The 26,445-nt window shown below is 40.3% G+C and overlaps 1 protein-coding gene across 1 annotated transcript in view; it reads right to left on the bottom strand.

The window, feature by feature from the left end:
- The window catches only part of LOC133557199 (melanopsin-A-like), a 109,309-nt gene that overhangs the window by 62,264 nt on the left and 20,600 nt on the right, over positions 1-26,445 (bottom strand). Inside the window, exon 2 of the mRNA XM_061907487.1 lies at positions 2,711-2,847. Coding sequence (XP_061763471.1) covers positions 2,711-2,847 — 137 coding nt within the window. The remainder of the gene's footprint in view (positions 1-2,710; positions 2,848-26,445) is intronic.

Below are 26,445 nucleotides of genomic sequence, written 5' to 3'. Positions count from 1 at the left end.
ATGTAAGTGTCTATATTAGCCTACTATCAAAATGACTTTAAAAGCCTTATATAAGTGTTATAATGATGGCAACACATGATGTAAGTGTCTATATTAGCCTACTATCAAAATGACTTTAAAAGCCTTATATAAGTGTTATAATGAAGGCAACACATGATGTAAGTGTCTATATTAGCCTACTATCAAAATGGCTTTAAAAGCCTTATATAAGTGTTATAATGAAGGCAATGCTTGATGTAAGTGTCTATATTAGCCTACTATCAAAATGACTTTAAAAGCCTTATATAAGTGTTATAATGATGGCAACACATGATGTAAGTGTCTATATTAGCCTACTATCAAAATGGCTTTAAAAGCCTTATATAAGTGTTATAATGAAGACAACACATGATGTAAGTGTCTATATTAGCCTACTATCAATATGACTTTAAAAGCCTTATATAAGTGTTATAATGAAGGCAACACATTATGTAAGTTTCTATATTAGCCTACTATCAAAATGACTTTAAAAGCCTTATATAAGTGTTATAATGATGGCAACACATGATGTAAGTGTCTATATTAGCCTACTATCAAAATGACTTTAAAAGCCGTATATAAGTGTTACAATGATGGCAACACATGATGTAAGTGTCTATATTAGCCTACTATCAATATGACTTTAAAAGCCTTATATAAGTGTTATAATGAAGGCAACACATTATGTAAGTTTCTATATTAGCCTACTATCAAAATGACTTTAAAAGCCTTATATAAGTGTTATAATGATGGCAACACATGATGTAAGTGTCTATATTAGCCTACTATCAAAATGACTTTAAAAGCCTTATATAAGTGTTATAATGATGGAAACACATGATGTAAGTGTCTATATTAGCCTACTATCAAAATGGCTTTAAAAGCCTTATATAAGTGTTATAATGATGGCAACACATGATGTAAGTGTCTATATTAGCCTACTATCAAAATGAATTTAAAAGCCGTACATAAGTGTTATAATGATGGCAACACATGATGTAAGTGTCTATATTAGCCTACTATCAAAATGGCTTTAAAAGCCTTATATAAGTGTTATAATGATGGCAACACATGATGTAAGTGTCTATATTAGCCTACTATCAAAATGGCTTTAAAAGCCTTATATAAGTGTTATAATGATGGCAACACATGATGTAAGTGTCTATATTAGCCTACTATCAAAATGACTTTAAAAGCCTTATATAAGTGTTATAATGATGGCAACACATGATGTAAGTGTCTATATTAGCCTACTATCAAAATGACTTTAAAAGCCTTATATAAGTGTTATAATGATGGCAACACATGATGTAAGTGTCTATATTAGCCTACTATCAAAATGACTTTAAAAGCCTTATATAAGTGTTATAATGAAGGCAACACATGATGTAAGTGTCTATATTAGCCTACTATCAAAATGACTTTAAAAACCTTATATAAGTGTTATAATGATGGCAACACATGATGTAAGTGTCTTATAGTAGTTATATTAGCCTACTATCAAAATGATAGAAATGTTGAAATGTAATATTTGTTCTACACATTTTGACATCATTGGAAAACTTTAGCTAAACTTCTCAGAAGGTGAGATAACTCCTGGAAATGACGGTCTTAGATGTCTGTGACCAAGTTAAAGAAAAGGACAGACTGTCTTCTTCTGATGGATTTATTACAATCTTTGGCAAGTCAGGTAAAGTTTGCTGTGGTCTGGAACAACATGGCACGCAAACGAGGCATGATGATGCAATATGTACATACAGCTAGCCTGAATAGCATGTTAGCATCGATTAGCTTGCAGTCATGCTCCAACAAGTCAACAAAGCTCATCTTTCTGCATTCGCGCACAGCACAAAAGGTTTGGTGGACAAAATGAGCAAAAGTGAGCAGCGATTGTTTATTTTTTCCTCTCGCTTGCACTTTTAACATGGAGGATTACATATCTAAAATAAAACCGTTTTTTAAACTGGACTTTCAATCGAAACAGGAGGTGATAAAGGAAGATCTTCATCGAGACAGAGAGACTTTTAAAACTGAAGAAAGATAAGGAAGACTTCTAGAAACACGTTATCGATGCTTTTGATCAGAAGGAGCTGCGCATGGACTTCATTTATAAGTAAAGGTAAGACCATAATAACGTTTTTTTTATTAAATTTGCTTTTCATAATGGTATCCTTACATCACACTCAAATTTATAAGCGCAGGCCTAAATTTACCGCATGCCTTTGGTAAACGCCGGAGTGAGAAGAGGTTTTGAATTAAGCGCCCAGGCGGAAATTCAAAGAAATACGGTATATGTGTAGACTGCAATATGACTCAAGTAAACAACACCAACATTTTATATGCTCCATTAAAACTATTGCTTAACAAAGTCGTACCAAAACATTATGACGGATTTTTGAGCGCCGTGTGTAAGGTTCTATATTTTCAATGTTGGTGTTGTTTACTTGAGTCATATTGCTTGTCTACACATATATCTTATGTGTGACTGCCATCTACTGGTCACACTTATCATTACACCATGTGCCAAATAAAATTGCTTCGAGGTCGGTATGCAATACCAGAATCATTCCGTGCATTAGTCGCACCGGGTTTTAAGGCGCCCTGTCGAGTTTTGAGTACAAACATTTTTTTTAAAGTGCGCCTTATAGTCCGGAAAATACGGCGACACAAATTGACGGTGTGACAGTTTTACCTGCAGAAGACGTAAATGACCAGAAAGTTCCCCAGGATGCCCGTGATGCCCACGGCGAGGATGACCACTCCAATGGTGTAGTGGGCGTGGTCCGGGACGTCCACCGTCGGGAAAGGGTAGATCGGCGCTACGGAGCCCTTCAAAGAAAAAAAAAATATTTCAGATTGTGGTCAGGCTAAAAAAAAAAAAGCAATCCAGACACAAAGATAGTACTTTTAATGAGTAAAACTAGAGTAACCGTGTAATACTCTCCCATATCAGTAGGTGGCAGCTGGTAGCTCATTGCTTTGTAGATATTGGAAACAGCAGGAGGCAGGGTGCAGGTAAAAAAAAAAAAAAGGTATTTAATGCTTAAAGAAATAAACAAAAGGTGAGTGCCCCTAAGAAAGGGCAATGAAGCTTAGGGGCGGTATTGCTCGGTTGGTAGAGTGGCCGTGCCAGCAACTTGAGGGTTGCAGGTTCGATTCCCACTTCCGCCATCCTAGTCACTGCCGTTGTGTCCTTGGGCAAGACACTTTACCCACCTGCTCCCAGTGCCACCCACACTGCTTTAAATGTAACTTAGATATTGGGTTTCACTATGTAAAGCGCTTTGAGTCACTAGAGAAAAAGCGCTATATAAACATAATTCACTTTCTGAAAGTTATAAGAAGCAAAGTAAAAAAATTAATGAATTTATTTACACAAGTGAAGACCAAGTCATTAAAATGTATTAAAATTCTAGGGGCGGTATAGCTCGGTTGGTAGAGTGGCCTTGCCAGCAACTTGAGGGTTGCGGGTTCGATTCCCGCTTCCGCCATCCTAGTCACTGGCGTTGTGTCCTTGGGCAAGACACTTTACCCACCTGCTCCCAGTGCCACCCACACTGCTTTGAATGTAACTTAGATATTGGGTTTCACTATGTAAAGCGCTTTGAGTCACTAGAGAAAAGTGCTATATAAATATAATTCACTTCACTTTAAGTCCCTGTTTTTTTTCCCACTCTCTTGTCTGGTTTCCTTGGTTACTCATTTTGTCCACCTGTCTCTGGTGGACAAAATGCCCGCTCACCTGCTTCCCGAGCACTAATCAGAGGCAGTATTTAAGCTCGTCTTTGCCAGTCAGTCGCCCTGTGCTGACTTGTTTCATGCCTTGCCATAGTTTCGTGCTTCATGCCATGCCAAGTAAGTTTTGTTTGATTTATGTTCTTAGTCTGTTTATGCGTTAGCTTTGTTCTTTAGCCCAAGTTGTGCCTCCGCTGTGAGCGATTTTTGTTTGTATCTTTTTTTTAGTTTAAATCACTTTGGCTAAGTGCTGTTTGTCCTTTGGAGCAGGATAGCTCGGTTGGTAGAGTGGCCGTGCCAGCAACTTGAGGGTTGCAGGTTCGATTCCCGCTTCCGCCATCCTAGTCACTGCCGTTGTGTCCTTGGGCAAGACACTTTACCCACCTGCTCCCAGTGCCACCCACACTGCTTTAAATGTAACTTAGATATTGGGTTTCACTATGTAAAGCGCTTTGAGTCACTAGAGAAAAGCGCTATATAAATATAATTCACTTCACTTGTTGTTGAGTGTCGGTGTTGTCTAGACTAGAGTAACCGTGTAATACTCTCCCATATCAGTAGGTGGCAGCTGGTAGCTAATTGCTTTGTAGATATTGGAAACAGCAGGAGGCAGGGTGCAGGTAAAAAAAAAAAAAAAAAGGTATTTAATGCTTAAACAAAGAAACAAACAAAAGGTGAGTGCCCCTAAGAAAGGGCAATGAAGCTTAGGGGCGGTATTGCTCGGTTGGTAGAGTGGTCGTGCCAGCAACTTGAGGGTTGCAGGTTCGATTCCCGCTTCCACCATCCTACTCACTGCCGTTGTGTCCTTGGGCAAGACACTTTACCCACCTGCTCCCAGTGCCACCCACACTGCTTTAAATGTAACTTAGATATTGGGTTTCACTATGTAAAGCGCTTTGAGTCACTAGAGAAAAAGCGCTATATAAACATAATTCACTTTCTGAAAGTTATAAGAAGCAAAGTAAAAAAATAAATGAATTTATTTACACAAGTGAAGACCAAGTCTTTAAAATGTATTAAAATTCTAGGGGCGGTATAGCTCGGTTGGTAGAGTGGCCATGCCAGCAACTTGAGGGTTGCAGGTTCGATTCCCGCTTCCGCCATCCTACTCACTGCCGTTGTGTCCTTGGGCAAGACACTTTACCCACCTGCTCCCAGTGCCACCCACACTGCTTTAAATGTAACTTAGATATTGGGTTTCACTATGTAAAGCGCTTTGAGTGACTAGAGAAAAGTGCTATATAAATATAATTCACTTCACTTTAAGTCCCTGTTTTTTTCCCACTCTCTTGTCTGGTTTCCTTGGTTACTCATTTTATCCACCTGTCTCTGGTGGACAAAATGCCCGCTCACCTGCTTCCCCGAGCACTAATCAGAGGCAGCATTTAAGCTCGTCTTTGCCAGTCAGTCGCCCTGTGCTGACTTGTTTCATGCCTTGCCATAGTTTCGTGCTTCATGCCATGCCAAGTAAGTTTTGTTTTATTTATGTTCTTAGTCTGTTTATGCGTTAGCTTTGTTCTTTAGCCCAAGTTGTGCCTCCGCTGTGAGCGATTTTTGTTTGTAGCTTTTTTTTAGTTTAAATCAAATCATGTTTTTACCTAAATGCCATGTCCCGAGTAGTCCGTCTGCCTTCCTGGGGGAACGCAAAATACTTCTTACCATTAATGCGACTTCTTGAACAGGTGCGGTAGAAAACGGATGGATGGATTTAAATGCATGAGAATGTTTTATATTTTGCACGTTATTTTTCAATCAATCAATCAATCAATCAATGTTTATTTATATAGCCCCAAATCACAAATGTCTCAAAGGACTGCACAAATCATTACGACTACAACATCCTCGGAAGAACCCACAAAAGGGCAAGGAAAACTCACACCCAGTGGGCAGGGAGAATTCACATCCAGTGGGACGCCAGTGACAATGCTGACTATGAGAAACCTTGGAGAGGACCTCAGATGTGGGCAACCCCCCCCCCCCTCTAGGGGACCGAAAGCAATGGATGTCGAGCGGGTCTAACATGATACTGTGAAAGTTCAATCCATAGTGGCTCCAAGACAGCAGCGAGAGTCCCGTCCACAGGAAACCATCTCAAGCGGATCAGCAGCGTAGAGATGTCCCCAACCGATACAGGCGAGCGGTCCATCCTGGGTCTCGACTCTGGACAGCCAGTACTTCATCCATGGTCATCGGACCGGACCCCCTCTACAAGGGAGGGGGGGACATAGGAGAAAGAAAAGAAGCGGCAGATCAACTGGTCTAAAAAGGAGGTCTATTTAAAGGCTAGAGTATACAGATGAGTTTTAAGGTGAGACTTAAATGCTTCTACTGAGGTAGCATCTCGAACTGTTACCGGGAGGGCATTCCAGAGTACTGGAGCCCGAACGGAAAACGCTTTATAGCCTGCAGACTTTTTTTTAATTTTTTTTTTAGCACTGTAATTATGGTGTTAAGCAATGTCAGCTAAGATTGATCTGAGAGCCAGATGCAGTCATCAAAAGAGCCACATCTGGCTCTAGAGCCATAGGTTCCCTACCCCTGTGCTAAAGCATGATTTAGTGCCCGAGGTTAACTAATAGGAAAATACACACGGTGATATCGCTACTTGCCACTCCATCACGTTGTGTTTGACTGGTGGAGCATAAATGTTGATGTTTCCCCCTGTGGTTTGTGTTGCCAATACTGTAAAAAACATGCAAGCAGCACCACAAATAGTGACTTGCAGGCAACTGGTTGTTAAGTCATGGAGGAGCACCTGCACAGACGTTTTGATGTTTCTTTTTTCCAAACAGTCTTGCTAGAATTTCACATATGAGTGCTTGTCAGTCCCCAAAAGGTGTGTGTTAAATATGGTGGCGATTCGGCGAGGTGTGTGTTCATGTGGAATTAAACGGTAATTTGTTTAATAATAAAACCACATTTTGATCCATCCATCCATCTTCTTCCATTATCCGAGGTCGGGTCGCGGGGGCAGCAGCCTAAGCAGGGAAGCCCAGACTTCCCTCTCCCCAGCCACTTCGTCTAGCTCTTCCCGGGGGATCCCGAGGCGTTCCCAGGCCAGCCGGGAGACATAGTCCTCCCAACGTGTCCTGGGTCTTCCCCGTGGCCTCCTACCGGTCAGACGAGCCCGAAACACCTCCCTAGGGACCCCCCGCGACCCCAAAAGGGACAAGCGGTAGAGAATGGATGGATAGATAGTATATCCACATACAATGCAAATATTAAATAGTTAATCTTTTCGTTCTTTTTAAAAAAAAAGTTGTTTGTAATTGGCTTTTAAACTTCATTATTTACTTTAAAAGTTTTTACAGTCTTTATATAGCCCTGTGATGAGGTGGCAACTTGTCCAGGGTGTACCCTGCCTTCCGCCCGAATGCAGCTGAGATAGGCTCCGGCACCCCATAAGGGACAAGCGGTAGAAAATGGATGGATGGATATACCTCCTACCGGTCAGACGAGCCCGAAACACCTCCCTAGGGACACCCCGCAACCCCAAAAGGGACAAGCGGTAGAGAATGGATGGATAAATAGTATATCCACATACAATGCAAATATAAAATAGTTAATCTTTTCGTTCTTTTTAAAAAAAATTTTGTTTGTAATTGGCTTTTAAACTTCATTATTTACTTGAAAAGTTATTACAGTCTTTATATAGCCCTGTGATGAGGTGGCAACTTGTCCAGGGTGTACCCTGCCTTCCGCCCGAATGCAGCTGAGATAGGCTCCGGCACCCCATAAGGGACAAGCGGTAGAAAATGGATGGATGGATATACCTCCTACCGGTCAGACGAGCCCGAAACACCTCCCTTGGGACCCCCCGCGACCCCAAAAGGGACAAGCGGTAGAGAATGGATGGATAAATAGTATATCCACATACAGTGCAAATATTAAATAGTTAATCTTTTCGTTCTTTTTAAAAAAAAAATTGTTTGTAATTGGCTTTTAAACTTCATTATTTACTTTAAAAGTTGTTATCGTCTTTATATAGCCCTGTGATGAGGTGGCAACTTGTCCAGGGTGTACCCTGCCTTCCGCCCGAATGCAGCTGAGATAGGCTCCGGCACCCCATAAGGGACAAGCGGTAGAAAATGGATGGATGGATATACCTCCTACCGGTCAGACGAGCCCGAAACACCTCCCTAGGGACCCCCCGTGACCCCAAAAGGGACAAGCGGTAGAGAATGGATGGATAAATAGTATATCCACATACAATGCAAATATAAAATAGTTAATCTTTTCGTTCTTTTTAAAAAAAAATTTTGTTTGTAATTGGCTTTTAAACTTCCATTATTTACTTTAAAAGTTATTACAGTCTTTATATAGCCCTGTGATGAGGTGGCAACTTGTCCAGGGTGTACCCTGCCTTCCGCCCGAATGCAGCTAAGATAGGCTCCGGCACCCCATAAGGGACAAGTGGTAGAAAATGGATGGATGGATATACCTCCTACCGGTCAGACGAGCCCGAAACACCTCCCTAGGGACCCCCCGTGACCCCAAAAGGGACAAGCGGTAGAGAATGGATGGATAAATAGTATATCCACATACAATGCAAATATTAAATAGTTAATCTTTTAGTTCTTTTTAAAAAAAATTTTGTTTGTAATTGGCTTTTAAACTTCCATTATTTACTTTAAAAGTTATTACAGTCTTTATATAGCCCTGTGATGAGGTGGCAACTTGTCCAGGGGTGTACCCTGCCTTCCGCCCGAATGCAGCTGAGATTGGCTCCGGCACCCCATAAGGGACAAGCGGTAGGAAATGGATGGATGGATATATGCATTTGAAGTTTTAACAAGCTCTCCACACACTCTTTCACACTTCTCATGCTTTTAAAAACACTTCTGAAATACATTTTAACATGAAATCTTAAAAGGTTCTTTAAAATCAGCGATGCACAGAGACTGCAGAACAACACCGTGCATTTATAACCAGCGGCAGAAGTCATCAAATCAAATCAAACATAAAGCGCTTTTCATACATAAAAAAAAAATGCAACACAATGTGCTTTACGGACTTAAAAACAATATCCCGATGACCCAGATCCCTCATTATCATGCACACACACACACACACACACACAAATACCCAACACACACACACACACACAAATACCCAACACACATACACACATAAGCACACATATGAACAAATAAATGCGATAAACACATTTTAGAGCATCTTCAAGATTGGGGGGTCTTGTAAGCTTACCAAAGGTTCGAATAATACTGTACAAAACCCAAAACCAGTGAAGTTGGCACGTTGTGTAATTGGTAAATAAAAACTGATTTGCAAATCCTTGTCAACCTATTTTTTAATTGAATTCACCCAAGCCTTGGGCACTAATGCACCCCCATACCATCACACATGCTGGCTTTTACACTTCGGGCCTAGAACAATCCGGATGGTTCTTTTCCAGTTGAATATGCTACAAAGACAACATATTTGATGTTCAAACTGATAAACATAATTTTTTTGTGCAAATAATCATTAACTTTAGAATTTGTTGCCATCAACACATGACGAAGAAGTTGGGAAAGGTGGCAATAAAGGAATGCTCATCAAACACTTATTTGCAACATCCCACAGGTGTGCAGGCTAATTGGGAACAGGTGGGTGCCATGATTGGGTATAAAAGCAGCTTCCATGAAATGCTAAGTAATTCACAAACAAGGATGGGGCGAAGGTCACCAATTTGTAAGCAAATTGTCGAACAGTTTTAGAACAACTTTTCTCAACGAGCTATTGCAAGGAATTTAGGGATTTTACCATCTACGGTTCGTAAAATCATCAAAAAATTCAGAGAATCTGGAGAAATCACTGCACGTAAGCGATGATATTACGGACCTTTGATCCCTCAGGCGGTGCTGCATCAAAAACAGACATCAGTGTGTAAAGGATATCACCACATGGGCTCAGGAACACTTCATGGAACCACTGTCAGTAACTACAGTTGGTTGCTAGTGCAAGTTAAAACTCTGCTATGCAAAGCAAAACCCGATTATCAACAACACCCAGGAACACCGCTGGTTTCGCTGGGCCCGAGCTCATCTAAGATGGACTGATGCAAAGTGGAAAAGTGTTCTGTGGTCTGACGAGTCCACATTTCAAATTATATTTGGAAACTGTGGACGTGGTGTCCTCCGGAACAAGGAAGAAAATAACCATCCGGCTTGTTCTAGGCGCAAAGTTGAAAAGCCAGCATGTGTGATGGTATGGGGGTGTATTAGTGCCCAAGGCATGGGTAACTTACACATCTGTGAAGGCACCATTAATGCTGAAAGGTACATACAGGTTTTGGAACAACATGTGTTGTCATCCAAGCAACGTTATCATGGACGCCCCTGCTTATTTCAGCAAGATAATGCCAAGCCACGTGTTACAACAGCGTGGTTTCTTAGTAAAAGAGTGCGGGTACTTTCTTGGTCCGCCTGCAGTCCAGACCTGTCTCCCATGGAAAATGTGTCGTGCATTATCCATCCATCCATTTTCTACCGCTTATTCCCTTTCGGGGTCGCGGGGGTCGCTGGCGCCTATCTCAGCTACAATCGGGCGGAAGGCGGGGTACACCCTGGACAAGTCGCCACCTCATCGCAGGGCCAACACAGATAGACAGACAACATTCACACTCACATTCACACACTAGGGCCAATTTAGTGTTGCCAATCAACCTATCCCCAGGTGCATGTTTTTGGAAGTGGGAGGAAGCCGGAGTACCCGGAGGGAACCCACGCATTCACGGGGAGAACATGCAAACTCCACACAGAAAGATCCCAAGCCTGGATTTGAACCCAGGACTGCAGGAACTTCGTATTGTGAGGCAGACGCACTAACCCCTCTGCCACCGTGAAGCCCTGTGGTGCATTATGAAGCGTAAAATAGGACAGCGGAGACCCCGGACTGTTGAAGGACTGAAGCTCTACATAAAACAAGAATGGGAAGGAATTCCACTTTCAAAGCTTCAACAATTAGTTTCCTCAGTTCCCAAACGTTTATTGGGTGTTGTTAAAAGAAAAGGTGATGTAACACAGTGGTGAACATGCCCTTTCCCAACTACTTTGGCACAAAATTCCAAGTTAATTCTTATTTGCAAAAAAAAATAAAGTTTATGAGTTTGAACATCAAATATGTTGTCTTTGTAGCATATTCAACTGAATATGGCTTGAAAAGGATTTGCAAATCATTGTATTCTGTTTATATTTACATCTAACACAATTTCCCAACTCATGTGGAAACGGGGTTTGTAAATCCTCTGAGCTGCCAAGTGTGGGAGACATGAGTGTGACGGGCGAGCACACGCACTTCTGCTTCTTTCAAAGCGTTATTTGTGCCGCTAACTAAGAAGCCATTGTTTTATTCAGAACGTACGCACACTGGAGAGTTCCTACTTTTCCGCAGTATAGCAAATCCTCAAGGCTAAGGAGCTGCCCCAATGACTGAAGTCCTTGTGGGGGAGAATAAATTGCTGCGTGCACGCCCGGCCTCCGCTTGGAGAGTGCGGTAAAGACGTCTGCCGGGGTCGGCCTATGAATGTGTGATCAGCCCAAATGTAGCTTTTGTCCGCCTCGTACTATCCCACCAAAAAAATAGTTTTAAACGTCTTCATGCACATGTCAATAAATGTTTATTTATCCATCCATCCATCCATTTTCTACCGCTTATTCCCTTTCGGGGTCGCGGGGGGCACTGGCGCCTATCTCAGCTACAATCGGGCGGAAGGCGGGGTACACCCTGGACAAGTCGCCACCTCATCGCAGGGCCAACACAGATAGACAGACAACATTCACACACTAGGGACCATTTAGTGTTGCCAATCAACCTTTATATAGCCCTAAATTAGAAGTGTCTCAAAGGGCTGCACGAGCCACAACGACATCATCGAGGAAAAACTCCCAACCCAAATGGATGTCTATGTGAATGAGTAGAAAAAACCTTGGAGAGGACTGCAGGTGTGGGTCCTGTACTGTAAAGGTCTGGTATCAGATTGATACCTAAATTTGTGGTATCATCCAAAGCAGGGGTCACCAACGCGGTGCCCGTGTGAGTCGCCCGCTGGCCTGTTCTAAAAATAGCTCAAATAGCAGCACTTACCAGTGAGCTTCCTCAATTTTTTACATTTTATTTATTTACTAGCAAGCTGGTCTGAATTTGCTCGACATTTTTAATTCTAAGAGAGACAAAACTCAAATAGAATTTGAAAATGCAAGAAAATATTTCAAAGACTTGGTCTTCACTTGTTTAAATAAATTCTTTTTTTTTTTTACTTTGCTTCCTATAACTTTCAGAAAGACAATTTTAGAGAAAAAATATAACTTTAAAAATGATTTTAGTATTTTTAAACCTTTTTACCTTTTAAATTCCTTCCTCTTCTTTCCTGACAATTTAAATCAATGTTCAAGTATTTTTTTATTTTTTTTAATTGTAAAGAATAATAAATACATTTTAATTTAATTCTTCATTATAGATTCTGTTTTTTCGACGAATAATATTTGTGAAATATTTCTTTAAACTTATTATGATTAAAATTCCCCCAAAATATTCTGGCAAATCTAGAAAATCTGTAGAATCAAATTCTAATCTTATTTCAAAGTGGATTTTAACCTATTTAAAACATGTCTTTAAAATTCTAAAATTAATCTCAGTCAGGAAAAATGACTAATGATGTTCCATAAATTATTTTTTTTATTTTTTTCAAAAAGATTCAGATCAGCTAGTTTTTCTCTTCATTTTTTTCGGTTGAATTTTAAAGAGTCAAAATTGAAGATAAACTATGTTTCAAAATTTAATTTTCATTTTTTTCGTGTTTAAACCGTTCAAGTAAGTGTTTGTTTCATCATTTATTCTTTACAAAAAACCTTCCGTCAAAAGAAAAAAATGTATGACGGAATGACAAACAGAAATACCCATTTTTAATATATATTTATATAGATGTATTTATTAAAGTTAAATTGAGCAAATTGGCTATTTCTGGCAATTTATTGAAGTGTGTATCAAACTGGTAGCCCTTGGCATTAATCAGTACCCAAGAAGTAGTTATTGCTTTCAAAAAGGTTGCTGACCCCTGATCCAAAGTATCCAAACAACAGAAGAATAAGTGATTATTACATTTGAACAGAAGTGTAGATAGAACATGTTAAAAGAGAAAGTAAGCAGATGTTAACAGTAAATGAACAAGTAGATGAATAACCCATTTTCTACCACTTGTCCTTAATAATGTTGACAAAATAATAATAATAATTAGGAGCCTTTGTTTGCTTTCTTACTACTAAAAGACAAATTGTCTAGTATGTTCCCTGTTTTATTTAAGGACTGCAATAAGAAACATGTTTAATGTACCCTAAGATTTTGTTTTGTTAAAATAAAGCCAATAATGCTATTTTTTTGTGGTTCCCTTCATTCACAAAAGTACCAAAAATTGCAGAAATAATTTAAGTACCGGTACCAAAATATTGGTATAGTTACAAGACTATTTTATATATATATATATATCTATATATATATCAATCAATCAATCAATCAATCAATGTTTACTTATATAGCCCTAAATCACTAGTGTCTCAAAGGGCTGCACAAACCACTACGACATCCTCGGTAGGCCCACATAAGGGCAAGGAAAAACTCACACCCAGTGGGACGTCGGTGACAATGATGACTATGAGAACCTTGGAGAGGAGGAAAGCAATGGATGTCGAGCGGGTCTAACATGATACTGTGAAAGTTCAATCCATAATGGATCCAACACAGTCGCCAGAGTCCAGTCCAAAGCGGATCCAACACAGCAGCGAGAGTCCCGTTCACAGCGGAGCCAGCAGGAAACCATCCCAAGCGGAGGCTTGTATGTATGTATATATGTATGTATATATGTATGAATATATGTATGTATGCGTATATATGTGTATGTATATAAGTATTTATGTGTATATATATATATAATTATGTATATAGGTATATATATATATATTTATGTATATATATATATAAATGTATATATGTATGCATATATGTATATATATATATGTATATATGTATGTAGGTATCTACAGTATATATATATGTATATTTATGTATGTATGTATAAATATATGTATGTATGTATAAATATATGTAGGTATGTATATATATATATATATATATATATACATATATATATATATATATATATATATATATAGATCAATCAATGTTTATTTATATAGCCCTAAATCACAAGTGTCTCAAAGGGCTGCACAAATCACAACAACATCCTTGGTAGAGCCCACATAAGGGCAAGGAAAAACTCACCCCAATGGGACGTTGGTGACCGTGACAATGATGACTATGAGAAACCTTGGAGAGGACCGCATATGTGGGCAACCCCCCTCCCCCCATAGGTGACCGAAAACAATGTATGTCCAGCGGGTCTAACATGATATTGTGAATATATATATATGTATGTGTATATATATATATATATATATATATATATATATATATATATTCAGTGGCCGAGTTGTTAGAGTGTCCGCCCTGAGATCAGTTGGCACTCAGCATCAAGGGTTGGAGTTGGGGGTTAAATCACCCAAAATTATTCTGGGGCGCGACCACCGCTGCTGCTCACTGCTCCCCTCACCTCCCAGGCGGTGATCAAGGGTGATGGGTCAAATGCAGAGATTGATTTTGCCACACCTAGTGTGTGTGTAACAATAATTTTAACTTTATATAATTTGCGACTTCTTTATTACGTAAAACGGACTAAACTCGCCACAAAATGAACGACAACGGGATTAATTTTTCAAAAATGCTTCTAAAGATTGAAAATTGCCATCAATCCCACATAAAAATGACCCACTCACTGGCCCGATGTGATTAGAGACTCTAATGCAATACCCAGAGTAACAATTACAAGAAAGGAAGTTATTATAATGTCAGCAAGCGCTTCATCTGACTCCACCGTTGCCATGGCGAGGACTTGAACTGACTCACCCGATCGTCCACAATGCTTCCCGACACACACACACACACACACACGCCACTTTTCATTTTGCACGATCCGGACGTTTTTATTGATCGATATCTTAATCTCTGTGAAGTAATCTGCGTGCCTACACGGCGAGGAGGAGACATCCTTCACAGCGATGAAGGGCGATGGCATAAACGCGGCAGAAAAATCCCGAAGCGCTCATTCGTACAGAATAAGACATGACCTGTGCGGTGATTAGAAACAATTCGAGGAGTGTTCACACCAAATGAAAACCTTGTCTTACAGAAGTAAACTCACTTTTAGAGGTATTTACTCTACTTACCAATAAGCAGTGTTCGGGAAATGTATTTAAAGAATCATTGATTCGTTCATTTATTCCCCTTCTAACAGTAGTGTGTATGTGTGCGTGTAATGCCCATACAAGTAATTAGATTACTTGTTACTAGTAAAAGTAACAGCCTTAAAACGCCTTTTTAAATTACAAATAATTTGATCAACGTGCTTTTAATTCACAGCATAGCCGTATAGGACTACTTTGCATTGATATCAATGAGAGTTGGGCGATGAATACGATACAAACGATGTGTAATTTGGCCGACCATAGAGCTTTTCATATTGTTAGCGACACATTTGATAGCGACAAGCTGCGTCCTCACAGATTTGGATGTGAGAGTCTTGTGATTGACGGCTTAATCAAATCAAATCCAACTTTATTTATGTAACACTTTTCATACACAGGCAAGTGGCAAGCACAAAGTGCTGTGCAAAAAAAAAAAATCGAACAGAAAAACACACACACAAACATACAGCCCTATTGACAATAACAAAGAAAATTAAAGCTGCAAGCAGCGTTGGTCGGGTCCGCCTTTGGCTGCCGCCGCCATGTCCCGAATCCCGATCTTAGTCAGACCTCCATAGAAGTTTTTGTTTCATCACTCTACGACATTCCTAACAGAATTTACAAGCAGTTTTATCAGTTTATTTTCCCAGGGGGCGCTAGAGCACAATTTTCATTTTTGGGGTTTGGTTTTTTAATTGGATGGCAATTTTCACCAGTCCTGATGTGTGTGTAAAATTTGGTGAGTTTTGAAGCATGTTAAGGGGGTCAAATTACAGATTTGCGTTTCTGGATGTTGTTGATAAATGGCTTTCACTTGGCATTGTATAGCTTTAACTTGCACTTTGAAGCATTTTAAGGGGGTCAAATTTCAGTTCAAAGAGGCAAAAAAGGCATATTTTGCGAAAATTTTGTTTTGAAGGAGTTTTGCCAACTTCCTGTTATTTTAGGTATACAAGTGTTTTATTGGAAATGTAGGTCTAAGTCAGACCTACATAGAGGTTTTTGTTTCATGTCTCTACGACATTCCTAACGGAAGTTACAAGCAGTCTGTTTTTTGTCTCTTCCTAGGTGGCGCTAGCGCGCAATTTTCATTTTTGGTATTTGGTTGCTTAATAAGTTGGTCTGCCGCTCCATACCGATGTGTGTGTCAAATTTGGTGAGTTTTGAAGCATGTTAAGGGGGTCAAATTAGGGTGCGAAAGTGCGAGCGCGCCTTGGGTTGCTGCCCCCGAGCCCCACGGCAGGAGAAGCCTTGGTGACACTATTTAATGCATTGTGAAAGTAATGCAGTTGTTGTATTGAAGTGAAAATATCAAACTTCCTGTTGATTTTTGCTAAAGTATGTTGATTATTAAAATGTAGGTCTAAGTGAGACCTACATAGTGTTTTTTGTTTCATGTCTCTCTGACATTCCTACCGGAAGTTACAAGCAGTTTTGTCTGTGTTTTCTTCCTAGGAGCAGTTTGTCTGTGTTGTATTCCTAGGGGGCGCTAGAGCACAATTTTGAGCTTTGAGGTTAGGTTTTTTCATCAGATCGCAATTTTTGCCAGACCTGATGTGTGTGTCAAGTTTGGTGAGTTTAGAAGCATTTTAAGGGGGTCAAATAACAGCTCAAAGAGGCAAAAATGAAATTTTTTAGGAGACTTTGCACAGGGGTTCTTTGAAGGCGCGTAAAATCAAAACCTGAGAACTTATCAAAAGTCTGTTCTATACTTTTAATCAGAAGGGTTCAATCCCTCTCCTGTGCGAGTTTGAAGCCAAAACAACAAACGCACTCAGAGGAGATAATGTTTGAAGAAAGGTGACCGGTTTTTACAAAACTTTTGTTTTGAAGGGGGGATTGCAAACTTCCTGTTGATTTTTGTTGGAGGTTGTCAATCTATGAAATGTAGGTCTAAGTGAGACCTACATAGAGGTTTTTGTTTCATGTCTCTCCGACATTCTTACCGGAAGTTACAAGCAATTTTGTCTGTGTTTTCTTCCTAGGAGCAGTTTTTTCAGTGTTTTATTCAAAAATAGCGCTAGAGCGCAATTTTGAGTCTTGGGATTTGTTTTTTTCATTAAATCGCAATATTCGCCAGTCCTTATGTGTGCGCCAAGTTTGGTGACTTTTGAAGCATTTTAAAGGGGTCAAATTACAGCGCAAAGAGGCAAAAACGGCATTTTTTGCGAAAATTTTATTTTGAAGGGGTTTTTGCCAACTTCCTGTAGATTTTTGCTGAAAGAAGTGAGTGTATGAAAATTGGGTCTAAGTCAGACCTACATAGGAGTTTTTGTTTCATGTCGCTATGACATTCCTAACAGAAGTTACATGTAGTTTTGTCTGTAATTTTTTCCTAGGGGGCGCTAGAGCACAATTTTCATTTTGGAGGGATTTTTTGCTTAATATGTTGGGAAGGTTTGCCATAACGATGTGTGTGTCAAATTTGGTGAGTTTTGAAGCACGTTAAGGGGGTCAAATTACAGCGCGTAGGTGCGGAATAATAATAAAACACAGCAGTTTCAATAGGGTCCTTGGACCATGGGCCTGGAGGACCCTAAATAAACATGGCATGGCACTGAGGGTTTGAGGAAAAAACACCACATATTAGGAGAATAACTAACATTAAAGCCATCTAAAACAGTAGAAATATATGTTAAAATATATGTGGTATAAATATTACATTAATAAGTTAATAAAAACATAACATTGAGAGAATAATATTCAAAATATTAAAGGCCTACTGAAATGAGATGTTCTTATTTAAACGAGGATAGCAGCTCCATTTTATGTGTCATACTTCATCATTTCCCCATATTGCCATATTTTTGCTGAAAGGATTTAGTAGAGAACATCCACGATAAAGTTTGCAACTTTTGGTCGCTAATAAAAAAGCCTTGCCTGTACCGGAAGTAGCAGACGATGTGCGCGTGATGTCACGGGTTGTGGAGCTCCTCACATCTGAACATTGTTTATAATCATGGCCACCAGCAGCGAGAGCGATTCGGACCGAGAAAGCGACGACTCCCCCATTAATTTGAGCGAGGATGAAAGATTCGTGGATGAGGAAAGTGAGAGTGAAGGACGGGGCGTAGTGGGTAGAGCGGCCGTGCCAGGAACCTGAGGGTTGCAGGTTCGCTTCCCGCCTGTTGACATCAAAAGTCGCTGCCGTTGTGTCCTTGGGCAGGACACTTCACCCTTTGCCCCCGGTGCCGCTCACACTGGTGAATGAATGATGAATGAATGATAGGTGGTGGTCAGAGGGGCTGTAGGCGCAAACTGGCAGCCACGCTTCCGTCAGTCTACCCCAGGGCAGCTGTGGCTACAGATGTAGCTTACCACCACCAGGTGTGAATGAATCATGGGTTCCCACTTCTCTGTGAGCGCTTTGAGTATCTAATAATAGAAAAGCGCGATATAAATCTAATCCATTATTATTATTATTATTATTAGAAAGAAAGACAAAAAAAGACGAGGGCAGTAGGAGCGATTCAGATGTTATTAGACACATTTACTAGGATAATTCTGGAAAATCCCATATCTGCTTATTGTGTTACTAGTGTTTTAGTGAGATTATATGGTCGTACCTGAAAGTCGGAGGGGTGTGGTGACCGCCAGTGTCTCTGAGGGAAGCCACGTTTCTCAACGAAGTTAAGCGAAGGCAGCCGTGTGGGCCGGGCTGAGCTTTTTTCCCCCTCCACAGTGGAAGCATCCCACGTTCAGGGGCGGCCAGTCGGAGGGAGCAAGAGAGTCCGCAGCTGCCTCTTTGACAGGTGCACGAGAAACGACGCAAGCTCCGCTCATGTCCACGGTAAGAGCTGACTCATTACCACAATTTTCTCACCGAAACCTGCCGATTGAACCATGTTCGCTTGACCGCTCTGTTCCATAGTAAAGCTTCACCTTCGGGAATGTAAACAAGGAAACACCGGCAGTGTTTGTGTCGCTAAAGGCAGCTGCAATACACCGCTTCCCATTTACAGCTTTCTTCTTTGACGTCTCCATTATTCATTGAACAAATTGCAAAAGATTCAGCAACACAGATGTCCAGAATACGGTGTAATTATGCGATTAAAGCAGACGACTTATAGCCGGGATCCGGCTGGAAAAAAATGTCCGCTACAATCCGAGACGTCACAATGTTTTCAACAGGATACTTCGCGTGGAATTTAAAATTGCAATTTAGTAAACTAAAGCGGCCGTATTGGCATGTGTTGCAATGTTAATATTTCATCATTGATATATAAACTATCAGACTGCGTGGTCGCTAGTAGTGGCTTTCAGTAGGACTTTAAGGATTTAGATAGAAAATAACACAATAATATACAAAGCCAGTGAAGTTGGCACGATGTGTAAATGGTAAATAAAAACAGAATACAAAGATTTTCAAATAATTTTGAACTTATTATATTCAATTGAATAGACGGCAAAGACAAGAAACTTAATGTTCACACTGAGAAACTTGCAAATAATCATGAACTTAGAATTTAATGGCAGCAACACATTGCAAAAAAGGCATTTTTACCAGTGTGTTACATGGCCTTTCCTTTGAACAACACTCAGTAAATGTTTGGGAACTGAGGAGACACATTTTTTAAGCTTTTCAGGTGGAATTCTTTCCCATTGTTGCTTGATGTACAGCTTAAGTTGTTCAACAGTCTCTGTTGTGGTATTTTAGGCTTCATAATGTGCCACACTGTTGTAACACTTGTCTTGCTGAAATAAGCAGGGGCGTCCATGATAACGTTGCTTGGATGGCAACATATGTTGTTCCAAAACCTGTATGTACCTTTCAGCATTAATGGTGCCTTCACAGATGTGTAAGTTACCCATGCCTTGGGCACTAATGCACCCCCATACCATCACACATGCTGGCTTTTACACTTTGCACCTAGAACAATCCGGATGTTTTTTTTCTTCCTTTTTGGTCCGGAGAACACGACGTCCACAGTTTCCAAAAACTATTTGAAATGTGGACTCGTCAGACCACAGAACACTTTTCCACTTTGCGTCAGTCCATCTTAGATGAGCTCGGGCCCATTAAAGCTGGCTGCATTTCTGGGTGTTGTTGATAAATGGCTTCTGTTTAGCATGGTAGAGTTTTAACTTGCACTTACAGATGTAGCGACAAGCTGTAGTTGCTGACAGTGGTTTTCTGAACTGTTCCTGAACCCATGTGGTGATATCCTTTAGAGATTGATGTCGGTTATTGATACAGTAAGGTCACGGTGATTCAATGTTGGTTTCCGGCCATGCCGCTTATGTGGAGTGATTTCTCCAGATTCCCTGAGCCCATGTGGTGATATCCTTTACACACTGATATGGCTTTTAAATGCAGTACGGCCTGAAGGATCCATTGTCACGGGCATTCAATGTTACGTGCAGTGATTTTTCCAGATTCTCTCAACCTTTCGATGATATTACGGATTCTTTCCAATATCTGGTCGAGAAATTTTGATTCCAAACTGTTCGTCACGCATTTGTTGAGAAAGTTGTGAGCCTCACCCCGTCCTTGTTTGTGAAAGACTGAGCATTTTTATACCCGATCATGGCACCCACCTGTTCCCAATTAGCCTGTTCACCCGTGGGATGTTCCACATAAGTGTTTGAAGAGCATCCCTCAACTTCCTCGGTCTTTTTTGCCACCTGCGCCAGCTTTTTTGAAACATGTTGCAGGCAACAAATTCCAGATGAGCATATATTTGCAAAAAACAACAACGTTTTCCAGTTTGATTATTAAGTATCTTGTCTTTGCAGTCAATTTAATTGAATATAAGTTGAAAATGATTTGCAAATCTTGTAGTTTTGGTCCAAATTCCTCCCTCTGGCCTTCGAGGCTTATAAGTAAAACCTCGGTTTTGTCCTGGTTGAGCTGCAGGAAGTGCACTGCCATCCATGACTTGAAGTCTACAGTTGAAGAAAAGGTATTTTTGTCATCAGGAGACATCAGCGTAACTGATGAGGCGTCTCCTAATGCCTCCGGTCTTTCCTTCTGTTTAAAGCTTTGAACAGGATGTACAAGTTCTGTACCGTCTTCTAATGGTTCATAACGCTTCTACTCTTGTTGATTCTTCATTCATCACTCTAAGCAACTTTGTTAGACCGACCATGTTAGTCCTCTTTCCCCCCCGGACATGTCCTCTTTTGCCGGGCTGTCCGGGAGGAGTTTCTTAAATGCTTCGGCATTTTGAGTTTGGTTTTGTGTATTTTCAATGTACGACCAGGGTTAAGAAGGGGTTAAAAACAAAACAAATTGTAAAGGTGTGCGCACGCAACTGGGGGGAAGAGACAGAGAGAGCGAGGGAGTGGATCGATTGACATATTTGTCAACCCTCCCGATTTTCCCGGGAGACTCCTGATGATCTTTTGAGGAAACCTTTCTCCCGATTTCCGCCCAGATAACAATATTGGGGGTGTGCCTTAAAATTACTGCCTTTGCGTGCCGGTTCAGTCACATATTACCTACGGCTTTTCACACACACAAGTGAATGCAAGCCATACTTGGTCAACAGCCATACATGTCACACTGAGGGTGGCTGTATAAACAACTTTATGTGAACCCACACCAAACAAGAATGTAAACACATTTCGGGAGAACATCCGCACCGTCACACAACAGAACAAATACCCGGAACCCCTTGCAGCACTATCTCTTCCGGAAGCTACACTATACATCCTTTGCTACCCCTAAAGCCCCGCCCACCTCATGCTCAGAATATTACAGAATATAAGTGTGACTTATTTTGTTATACTGTCAAGCAGTGTTGACGTTAAACCACTTTTTGTGTCTTTTTAACACATTGAAATCAGAAAGGACGCAGATTTTTTTTTTAAAAGGCCTGCAGCACATTCTAAAAATACTATAAAATGAACTAAAGTGAAATAATAAAGCTTAAAGGTAAAATGTAATTTAGAAATAGTTGCAATGTTGACAAATAAAACACAGCTGTCTTTTTCCCCTTTCAAACTGTCATTGCTCAAAACATAATAATGAATCAAAATCAATGTTGTTATGAATTATTGACACATCCAAGGTTCCGGTTACGTCACGTCAAATATTACACTTTGAAAAATATTTCGGGATGAAGATTTTGCATATTTTGCGTGTTTGCCATAAAAAAAAAAACATAGTTTTGTTTGACAAAAAAGGGCGAAAAACCAACAAAAACAAAAAAAACACATAAGGATAAAGAGGAATAGACCTGAGATTTAAGCGTTAAATATAAAATGTATGTATGTACCATTATCATCATTTCATGACCCAAGCAAAACACTTTTTGTCAGGTTCAAACACTGACGACATCTATTAAACAAGACAAAAGGCAAGGAATCAAACAGAGACATGATTCAATTTAGACTCAGATCTGACGAGACATGGCTACTGTACTCTCTGTACAGTCCTGCACCACACACTTTTATACTGTAATAAGTACTTACAACTTATTAAATAAAAACATAAAAAACTACCAGCAGCGATAAAGTTCAGATCCATGAAGGAAAGAAGAAGGTGAATGAATGTTTATAACTGAATATAATTACATATGCATATCTATCAATCAATCAATCAATGTTTACTTATATAGCCCTAAATCACTAGTGTCTCAAAGGGCTGCACAAACCACTACGACATCCTCGGTAGGCCCACATAAGGGCAAGGAAAACTCACACCCAGTGGGACATCGGTGACAATGATGACTATGAGAACATGATACTGTGAAAGATCAATCCATAATGGATCCAACACAGCAGCGAGAGTCCCGTTCACAGCGGAGCCAGCAGGAAACCATGCCAAGAGGAGGCTGATCAGCAGCTTAGAGATGTCCCCAGCCGATACACAGGCGAGCAGTACATGGCCACCGGATCGGACCGGACACCCTCCACAAAGGAGAGTGGGACATAGAAGAAAAAGAAAAGAAACGGCAGATCAACTGGTCTAAAAAGGGAGTCTATTTAAAGGCTAGAGCATACAAATGAGTTTTAAGGTGAGACTTAAATGCTTCTACTGAGGTAGCATCTCGAACTGTTACCGGGAGGGCATTCCAGAGTACTGGAGCCCGAAATGAAAAAGCTCTACAGCCCGCAGACTTTTTTTGGGCTTTGGGGATCACTAATAAGCCGGAGTATAAATTTGTTTTCCGGTTTATAATTTTTTAAAATGAATTAAGTAACGTTTATGACAAGCGGAAGTCACATGTTGACGGCTCCTCACATATTCACATTGTTTTTAGTGGGAGCCTCCAACAAAAAGTGCTATTCGGACCGAGAAAACGACAATTTCCCCATCAATTTGAGCGAGGATGAAAGATTCCTGTTTGAGGATATTGATATCGACGGACTAGAAAAAAAATAAATAGATAAAAAGTAAAAAAAAAAAAAAAAACGCGATTGGGACGGATTCCGATGACACATTTAGTAGGATAATTCTGGGAAATCCCTTATCTTTTTTATTGTGTTTCTAGTGTTTTAATGATTTAAATCAGGGGTGCCCACACTTTTTTTGCAGGCGAGCTACTTTTCAATTGACCAACTCGAGGGGATCTACCTCATTTATATTTATATTTATTTATTTATGAAAGAGACATTTTTGTAAACAAGTTAAATGTGTTTAATGATAATACAAGCATGTGTAACACATATAGATGTCTTTCTTTCACAAAGACAAGAATATAAGTTGGTGTATTACCTGATTCTGATGACTTGCATTGATTGGAATCAGACAGTAATGATGATAACGCCCACATTTTCAAATGGAGGAGAAAAAAAGTTGTCCTTTCTGTACAATACCACATGAAATTGGTCGGTTTTTGGCATCTCATTCATCCAGCTTCCATACACTTTACAAGAAAAACATTGGCGGCAAATTCCGTAGCTTGCTTGATTATATATATATATATATATATATATATATATATATACACACATATATATATATATATATATATATAAGATACATATAGGGCTTCACGGTGGCAGAGGGGTTAGTGCGTCTGCCTCACAATACGAAGTTCCTGCAGTCCTGGGTTCAAATCCAGGCTCGGGATCTTTCTGTGTGGAGTTTGCATGTTCTCCCCGTGAATGCGTGGGTTCCCTCCGGGTACTCCGGCTTCCTCCCACTTCCAAAGACATGCACCTGGGGATAGGTTGATTGGCAACACTAAATTGGCCCTAGCGTGTGAATGTGAGTATGAATGTTGTCTGTCTATCTGTGTTGGCCCTGCGATGAGGTGGCGACTTGTCCAGGGTGTACCCCGCCTTCCGCCCGATTGTAGCTGAGATAGGCGCCAGCGCCCCCCGCGACCCCGAAAGGGAATAAGCGGTAGAAAATGGATGGATGGATGGAGAAAAAAAGTTGTCCTTTCTGTACAATACCACATGAAAGTGGTTGCTTTTTGGCATCTCATTCATCCAGCTTCCATACACTTTACAAGAAAAATATTGGCGGCAAATTCCGTAGCTTGCTTGATTGACATTCACGGCACCCGAGGGTCTTGTGAGATGACGCTGGCTGCTGCCAGTTCATTATTAGGAAAAAATGACAGAGAGGAAGGCGAGAAACACTTTTTATTTCAACAGACTTCCGTCAAAACTCTAAAGGCCGACTGCACATTTCCTATCTTCACAATAAAAGCCCTGCTTCATGCTGCCTGCGCTAACAAAATAAGAGTTTTGGACTTGTGCACGCCAGCTTTCTGAGGGATCGCTTGTGCACGCCAGTTTTCCGAGACTCTGTATTTAGTTAGCGCAGGCAGCATGAAGCAGGGCTTTTATTGTGAAGATAGGAAATGTGCAGTCGGCCTTTAGAGTTTTGACGGAAGGTACGGCGCGAGAGTCTGTTGAAATAAAAAGTGTTTCTCGCCTTCCTCTCGGTCATATTTTCATAATAATGATCTTGCAGCAGCCAGCGTCATCTCACAAGACCCTCGGGTGCCGTGAATGTCATTTAAGTGACGTCTTGGTGAAGATTGATGATCACTCATTTTTAGGTCTATTTTTTTGAAAGCCTGGCTGGAGATCGACTGACACACCCCCCGCGGTCGACTGGTAGCTTGCGATCGACGTAATGGGCACCCCTGATTTAAATAGTACCTGATAGTCGGAAGGGTGTCTTGACGCCAGAGTCTCAGGGGAGTCGGCGGCACAAGCTCAGCTTTTCTCCGGTAAGAAGCGACTTCTTAACCACAATTTTCTCCACGAAACCTGCTGGTTGACATTCCGTCGTGTTTCATGTTCGATTGATCCATAGTAAAGTTTCACCTCCGGGAATTTTAAACAAGGAATCACCATGTGTTTGTGTGGCTAAAGGCTAAAGCTTCCCAACTCCATCTTTCTACTTTGACTCCTCCAATATTAATTGAAGAAATTGCAAAAGATTCAGCAACACAGATGTTCAAAAACTGTGTAATTATGCCGTTAAACTTCTTAGCTTTCTGTTACATCTCTGATGTTAACGGGTCGGTTTTGACCCATGTCTTAAATCAGCTGTAAAATACTCTAAAAACGATTATCTATCATCCAATTTGTTTCCCATCTCTTGGTTACCTTGTTAGGCTTCCTTATCCATGAAAATATTGGTTTTAATATTTTTGGAGTGAGCCATTTTGCCTTTTTTTTGCCAGTCTCCCCCTAGATTTCAATTTTAAAAAATGGTAAAATTAACTTTAAAAGAATCTTATAAATAAATAAAAGGTTGTTGTGCTACCTGACTAGTACTGAGGGGTATTAGAACATAAATCTTATCTTATCTCGTATTTGTTTTATTTATTTTTTCATTTTAATCATTTTGAGACTGAATTGACCTCACATGTCACATCTTTGTTTTTGTACTGGATAACAAGATAAAATGAGAGTCCCCTAAAGCTCACACGATTGGGAGAGGAGCTGGCTTCAGTTTTGGCTCCAATTATTGCTTGATAATCTTATTTTTATAACTGGGTCGAAACCGACTCTAACAACACCAAGGTCATAATTTCATCCAGAGCATTTTATAATTTAGTGAAAAACCAAACAAATGTTTTGTTTGGTTGAAATAGAGGTTCCTGACAAAGTCAAAAAGCCTTGATGCAAAAAAATGTAATTTACATGGTTATTTTATGCCTTTGAAAACTAAAACGGGTCGGTGCCGACACTAACACAAGACCAAGGTTGAAGCAGACGACTTTTAGCTGTGTGTGTGTGCAGCGCTCATACTTCCTAAAAACCCGCGACGTCTTGCGTACACGTCATCATTACACGACGTTTCCAGGACGAACGAAACTCCTGGGAAATTTAAAATTGCAATTTAGTAAACTAAAGCGGCCGTATTCAATCAATCAATGTTTACTTATATAGCCCTAAATCACTAGTGTCTCAAAGGGCTGCACAAACCACCACGACATCCTCGGTAGGCCCACATAAGGGCAAGGAAAACTCACACCCA

This window comes from Nerophis ophidion, linkage group LG08 (genome assembly GCF_033978795.1).
Source record: "Nerophis ophidion isolate RoL-2023_Sa linkage group LG08, RoL_Noph_v1.0, whole genome shotgun sequence".
NCBI classification, from domain to species: Eukaryota; Metazoa; Chordata; class Actinopteri; order Syngnathiformes; family Syngnathidae; genus Nerophis; species Nerophis ophidion.
Note: the sequence above shows the minus strand (reverse complement) of the source record. Positions and strands in the feature narration are given on the sequence as shown.